The following is a 7,887-nucleotide window of genomic DNA, read 5'->3' on the forward strand; positions in this document are numbered from 1 at the left end:
TGATGGATAGATGCACTTTTATGATGAATAAATGCACTTTTATGATGGATGGACGCACTTTTATGATGGATAGACGCACTTTTATGATGGATAGAGGCACTTTTATGATGAATAAATGCACTTTTATGATGGATGGACGCACTTTTATGATGGATAGACGCACTTTTATGATGGATAGAGGCACTTTGATGAACTTCAAAAAATATACCCATTGACTGTCATTATAAAGCTTGGAAGAGCCAGGAAATTTTTTAATATAACTCTTGATTGTATTCTTCTGAAAGAAGAAAGTCATATACACCTAGGCTGACGTCAGGGTGAGTAAATCATGGGCTAATTTTCATTTTTGGGTGAACTATCCCTAGGACCATAGACATAAAATACAAATAGGACTACCAAATTGCCTATCACAGTTTTTGGCAAGTAAATCATGTGATGTGACCCTGTTCACATTTCTGGGTTTCTCAGAAGTGGAAGGCGTCATAGTTGGGTAAACTTCTATAGCAGTGAATGAAAGACTACATTAAATATATTTTTATGTGTTCCAATTTGCTCAAATAGCAAAAGAAAAACGCCACAACAGTGTTTTCACAACTTTCAAAAAGAGTAAAAAAATAGATAATGGCAGTCGGAAGAGAGAAAGTTGTCAATTTTGTCACAGCCGCGCTATTAGAAACACCCTGCAGCAGTGTTAACTAGTTTTTGTGTAATGTAATACAAATATAGTGTTATATGCATAATTATCTTTTATTATGACAGTATGTGGAAACATGTACGTTAAAAGCGCATCTTCTGCACTAAACAATGATATTGCAATATTCTAGACTCTTACATGTGTCTAACGCCACACTTACTCTCACACTACAGAAGACTCTAAATTTTGTATTTTCAAATTACAAATTACTTCTATTTTAATTAAATACTTTTTTCACAGCAGTATTTTGTATTTTATTTAAATACATTTGATGAGTAAGTATTTGTAATTTGTAATTAAATACTTTTTGATGTATTTGTGCCCATCTTTGCCGGTTAAACATTTCATTCGCATGCTGATACGCTGTTTTAACATGCGCTTTTCTGAGCACGTACTCGCGAAGCTCACAGCAGGCACTAAAAGCCTGAAAGACAGCATCTGGATTCTGTTACATTTGAGTCTTATTGCGCTAATACTGTCAAATATGTACTCACAAGGTTTGCATAAACACAGTTGGTTATGTCTAAAGTGAAAGCAAACATTTGAAAGAGAATTGGGTGCGCTTTACCTTAAAGGGATACTTCAGGATTTAGCATTAAGCTTTGTATTAGTAGAAAACCTGTAGTATTTTCGAATTACCATGCTTTCCACCCTCATATCTCCCTGAGATGATTTTTTGTCTGGAAAAAATCCTCAGATGACGCAAAAATCGTCATTTTGCGTCATCTGAGGATTTTTTGGCCAGAGGCTAAAGACTACAGCCAGTAGTAGGGGCTGTCCCGCATGTGTTCAACCCACCCACAGGAGGTGGGATCTCACTCACAGAATGTACAGTGTCAGCCGTCTTTCTTTGGAAGCTTAGCTAACAGGCTCTTGTTCTGTGGAGAAAGCGGAGTAGTAGGAGAAAGCTGACTAGTAGGGGTTACCATCCTCTTTTTCCCGAACATGTCCGGCCGTCGAGATTGTCCAAAATGTCCGGGATTCAGCTTTTGCTTTCTGCAGTCACCATTCATTGTTTACATGCACACCTTTTGTTTCAGTCTAACTGAATTCATTCCGATTGGTGAATCTGAATGTAGTGTTTACATGAACACTAAACAAGTGATCGGTTGATGTGCGTTTTAACATTGCTAAGAAAATTCCCGCTCCTCCGTGAGAGATACAAGACCGGTGCGACCCAGTAATCACGCCACCGGCCTCGCGCCGTTCTCCCGCGGCCCTCAGCCTCGTCCTGCTCACCACAGTAAACATAATGAATGGTGACTGTAGAACGCAAAAGCCGAATCCCGGACATTTTGGGCGATCTCGAAATCCTGGGCAAACTCATCACGGAGACTCACTAGCAGCTAGTGGTCTTGTTGTTTTCAACTGCGCTCTCTTACCGGTAGGCGTGGCTAGGGAGTGGCCTCCTAGGGCAGCGAAGCAAGTGCATTCTGGGAGTTGTTGTCTTTCATTCACATAAGCCAAAAATACATTTTCTGGCTTTTCTCAGTCTAGAAAGCTCCAAATTCAAAAATAATTTCACATTTCTTCTACATAAATGACCTATTTTAAATACACATTCATCTTTCCAGAGGTGAAGTATCCCTTTAAAGGGATAGTTCACCAAAAATGAAAATTCTGTTATTTACTCTATAATGTTGTACCAAACCTGTATTAATTTATTTTCTTGTGCTAAACACAAAATAAGTTATTTTGATGAATGTTTATCCAGACAGTTGCTGTTCCCCATTGACTTCCATAGTATGAAAATACATTCTATGGAAGTCACAGGGGACTGCAACTCTTTGGATACACATTCATTAAAATAACTTTTATTTTCAAACAGAGGAAATTTCAGTTTTATAAATTTTGTGGGATCTTCATTTTTACTTAAAAGTGTTCAGTGACACAATATGCACTTCATACATTTCAGTGTGTTCACTGTTCAGTGCAATGCAAATAGCTTTACTAATAAATTGGAATGGAAGTTTTTATTTTTCTGCTGAGTTATCAATATGATGTGATACACATACCACACAGCAAGTTGTATTTTCAACTCTATTATTTTTTAATTATTATTATTTTTTTAAGTATCGCAATATATTGCAATATGTATCGTAACGCAATATATCATGATATATCGTGTCGTGACACATGTATCGCAATATGTGTCGTATCGTGAAGCCCTTGCCGATACCCAGCCCTACTTATCATATCATGTCAAACCGTGCAAATTATACTGTGTTCTCAAATTGTTAATGTTAACAACATCAGCATTGCGTGACTAGCCTACATTTAATGTGTATTAGGGCTACCTGTAGTTCAGTTTCCATTTCTGTGCAAGAAAAAGTCTAATTTCTAATTGTCATACCAACAAATTAATGTTCCTTAGAACTGGTTCTCTTTGAAATACAAACACACCTATCTGTAATCAGATACATATTATTTGCATTATTCAATAATCCGATGCACGCGAAAAAGCCGCCTCTGCGTCCGTTTTGAACCCCTTCAAAACACGGAGTTCACACCACCTTTCAAAAGCCCTTCTGATATTATCGCATGGGCCCTGTTGCAGTCCTTTTTTTTCTGTAGCCACTCCGAAGTCCGAAGTCTTTTGCATTTTACAACGGGTGAATCTTCAGTTGTCACTGGTGATTGTCGTTTGAACCTTTCTGGATCCGCCATCAAATTAATAAGTTTAATTATATCAAGTGCTGTGAGAAAAGGCTAAATATCTCCACCTCCAACATCCTCACACACAATATTGCCTACTAGCCGAGACACCTTCTTTATGTGTACAGATGTGACGTAATGACGCAAAGACATGCTCGAATTTCCCGCGGAAATTAAAAACATTATTACAAGCTTACAGTTTTGAATCGAGCTAAGGCAAGCAAATAGTTTTGAACATTGGCTGGTTATGTTTGCTCAAAAAATTATTTTGGAAAATTTTTAACCCAAAAAAGTTACAGACTGCAGCTTTAAATAAAATTTAAAATATTTTAATATAAATTGCAGTTGTGGTGCTCCTATATTTTTGCCGATGCTCTTAACTTTTTGAAGTTGGGCGCACCAGTGCTACCAAGTAAAAAAGATCATTTTGAGCCCTAATTGGAGTTTTATTGTTAATGCTGTGATTATTTCTGCAAAAAGTTTACTTCATACATTCAGTTTCACAGCATGCATTTTAGACACTTATGTTTTTGCCCTGTCCATGCAACAAATGTGTGTCCTTGAATAGGCAGTTTTAATTTAACTGCTCAAGTAAAGTCCATGGTATAACTTAATTCAGCAACAGCCAGAATTAAAATTTAAAATAAGCCAGACAGTCCAAGTTATAGAAATGTATCTTCATATGTCCAAGTAAAGCTTTATATTACAATTATTTATCTATTTCCATGTTTCTTGGTCTGAAAATAATAATTTTAAAATTCTCTATTATTTCATTAATTATACCTAATATATAATTATTTTATCAATTAAATTGCACATAAATAGGTTAAGCAAAACAAATGTGTTTATGTCCTAAAATCATTTTAGTATTTAATTCAGGCAACAACAACAACAAAACTTTTTATACTCATACTCAACTGCAGAAACTGAACATACACTTTGTACTTGAGTGCTCCTTATGCTGTCCCTTAATTTCCTACAAAGAACCAAGATTGTCCCTTAATTTCCTTTTCTGAAGTTGGCAACCCTACATGTTTGTGTCATGTGTTCTGTATTCAGTAATTTTAGTCTGTATTCACTCTGCTAGCCTGTGTTAATGACGTGTTTATTACATTTTATAAAGCGTTAATTGATAATCTATTATTATATGTTTAAGTTCTCCATATGTTGTGTGTTATTCGCATTTAAGTATATTTATTGCCTTTGAAAATAACATTTAAAACATAAACAGATATTCAGCTAGCTTCTGCTAAACTAGCTCGTGTGCCGTTTGTAAATAATATATTAATCATTTACCTTTTGCTTTCTTGGTTGGATACAGTTTTTCTGCTTTGTAGAGGAATTTCAAAGCTTTGTCTTTATTGCCATCTTCGAGGACTTTAACAGCGATGTTTAAACATTTTTCAGCTTCATCCCGGTTTCCTTCCATCATTTTATCAGCTGACCGGACAAACAGCAGTTTGCGATTCAGAACAACACTTTCGCTTTCCAAGAAATACGCAAATAAAATATCGTTATTTTCCTTATATATCATCTATATAAAAATGTTTCAATGTACCAATGTGGCTAATGCGTATAAGGCGTTAGTTAAATAAATAAATAAATAAATAAATAAAATAAATAAACAAACAAACAAACAAATAAATAAATAAATAAATGTTTTAATTATTTTTTAATGATACAATACTAAGAGTAGCCTACTATTCTGTACAATAGGCAGCTAAATTACAGCTTCAAGTTAATTATACATACAATAAGATAAGACAAATAAAGTCAAAATGAAGAATTTTCTTTTAAAAGTTGCCTTTTATTTATTAATATCACACTTAATAGGTTAAAAATGTAGATTGTTTAAAAGCATTAAGTGCACTGTAAAATCAAACAGTGATTCTAAACTAACACTTTTTGTTAACTTTACTTTGTGTCTTAACTTAATTGTAAAAATCTAATCTGTACGATTCATATGCTTTGTTTACTCAGAAAACCCAAGCAAAGATTAATTGATTGGTTTGAGTTTGGTTTTTGAGGCAGGGAAATTCTTAATGGACTTTTCACTAATTTCCTCCACATCTGCAGTTATTTTTCTCTGTTTGCATTCAATGATTTCCCAAAGTCATCTTGAATGTAGAATTGTCATTACAACTGAAAAAATTGATTTTCCTAAAATGTTTTAAGTCATTATTAAGAAGTTCATTTATATTTTTGTAATTCTCTTCCCATTGATGCAGCAATGCAACAAGAAATCATTTATTTGGTTTCAAAGGAAGAGAAGTAATATTCATAATATGCATACATGTATGTATATGTATATGTAAATGTATTAGGGTGGTCCTTATTGTCACGGATTGGCCAGGTTCATCCACCACAATCACCCAGCGATCACAGTCACCTGAGTTTTAACAAGTCACACCTGCACCCCATCAATCACCACTGCTTCATAAGCACACCTCACGCACCTCTCATTGTCCGGGCTCGTTAATCCGAAGCGGACTCATAGTGCTTCTCTCTGCGAGTTTCACTACTAAACTTACCTGTGTTTACTTACCTGTTCTCTACGACGATTCCAGTCTGTCCCAGTCTGTCCAGATCTCATCTCGAGTGGTGTCCGAGCCGTAAGCCTGTCTTTCCCATCAAGTGGTGCGTGAGTGTGTGCTGTCACCTGTCATCCTCTTCATACGAAGTTCATATCCACTCTGAAGTCTCATCCTGCCGTTCCTGCAAAAGATACAACGATTATTCATTCACGAATTGTACTCAAGAACTCTGAACCTCTGAACTCTGATACTCACCTAAATTCTGCACGTTGAATCTTCTTGACACTCTGCTGTTAAAAATAAACATTACATCACTACTTACCTTGTTGTCCATCTGCTTCCGTAACAGTTAGCCCGGACCGAAAAGACAGCGGCAGCATGAGTGTTCCAGATCCCTTTCAAGAGCTGGTGGATTCATTGAAGAGGGTATTAACATTTAATCCAACCATCACGCCTACTTCAACCTTCACGCCTTCCGCACCACCAGCATCGAGCACTTCTTCGACCACCGCATCATCCAGTCCCATGGCCCAACCAGCGCCCTACTCTGGCGGGGCGGAGGAGTGCAACTGATTTCTGCTTCAATGTTCTCTCATATTTACCATGCAGCCCACATTATATCCAACCGACCAGTCAAAAATTGCATTCATTACATCTCTTCTCACCGGTCCAGCTCTCCAATGGGCTGAAACGATTTGGAAGCAAGCTGGTCCCGCCATTAGTTCTATTCAAGCCTTTGTTTCCCACTTCAAAGAGGTATTCGGCCGAACAGATGGAGAGATATCAGCCGGTGAGCAACTCTATCATTTGTCTCAAGGAAAGATGTCTACTCATGAATATGCCCTTCGTTTTCGCACTCTAGCGGCAGCCAGTGGATGGAACGAGCGGTCCTTACTGACCACCTACCGGCTTGGTCTCACACCTCAACTCCGTCTGCAGCTGGCCGCCTTGGACGATAATATGGGGCTCAAAGTTCATTCAACAATCCATCAGGTGCTCAGACCGTATACAATCTTATCAGTCCCATTCTAACTCTACTGCACTCCTCCGCCCATCTGAAACTGCCAGCCCTCCAGAACCAGAGCCCATGATAATAGAGTCTGGTAAACTTACCGCTGCTGAGCGACAGAGGAGGCTGACCCGGGGTCTTTGCCTGTATTGTGGAGCCAGTGGGCATGTTCGGTTGAACTGTCCAACTCGTCCCATACGAACATTGGTGAGTGTATTCCATATAGATGAAGAAAAAATGCAACCACTCACTTCTTGTGTCCAGTTAACCACCCAAACATCCTCTGTTTCAGTTCACGCCCTCATCGACTCCGGGTCAGCTGGAAATTTCATCTCGGGGACCCTCCCATCTCCCATCTCCCATCAGTCCAGTTCCTAGGATACCTCATTGACCGTCAGGGGGTCCGCATGGATGAGAGGAAGGTCTCAGCTGTAACCACCTGGCCAGAACCCACCACGATCAAAGAACTCCAGAGATTCCTTGGTTTTGCCAACTTTTACAGACGTTTCATACGAGGTTACAGCATCATCACCACTCCACTCACCAACTTGCTCAAAGGTAAACCCAAAAGTCTCCTCTGGACTCCTGAAGCGGCCGCAGCCTTCCAATCCCTCAAGTCTGCCTTCACTCAAGCACCTCTCCTGACTCATCCTGATCCTGAGCTTCCTTTCGTCGTGGAGGTGGATGCCTCAACCTCCGGAGTTGGAGCCGTCCTTTCTCAACTTCATGGGACACCGAAATTACTCCATCCATGTGCCTACTTCTCTCGGAAGCTCAGCCCGGCGGAGAGGAATTACGACATCGGCAACCGTGAACTCCTGGCCATCAAGCTCGCCCTGGAGGAGTGGCGACATTGGCTGGAGGGCGCCATCCACCCATTCCAAGTCATCACAGACCATAAAAATCTCCAGTACCTCCGTGATGCAAAACGTCTCTGTCCCCGTCAGGCCAGATGGTCATTATTCTTCTCGAGATTCCACTTCACCATTACCTAC

At 38.8% G+C, this 7,887-nt stretch overlaps 1 protein-coding gene across 2 annotated transcripts in view; it reads right to left on the reverse strand.

Moving 5' to 3' along the window:
• Positions 1-4,828, reverse strand: part of dnajb14 (DnaJ heat shock protein family (Hsp40) member B14) — a 213,373-nt gene extending 208,545 nt beyond the window's left edge. Inside the window, exon 1 of one of the 2 annotated variants that reach the window (XM_079863383.1) lies at positions 4,646-4,827. In XM_079863383.1, the coding sequence (XP_079719509.1) occupies positions 4,646-4,781 (136 nt within the window). In that variant the 5' untranslated portion in view covers positions 4,782-4,827. Of the gene's footprint in view, positions 1-4,645 lie in introns of both variants that reach the window. The other variant, XM_079863384.1, reaches the window with a different exon arrangement.
• Positions 4,829-7,887: the final 3,059 nt, after the last annotated feature.

The sequence above is a fragment of the Squalius cephalus genome (assembly GCF_949319135.1).
Source record: "Squalius cephalus genome assembly, chromosome: 2".
Classification (NCBI taxonomy): domain Eukaryota; kingdom Metazoa; phylum Chordata; class Actinopteri; order Cypriniformes; family Leuciscidae; genus Squalius; species Squalius cephalus.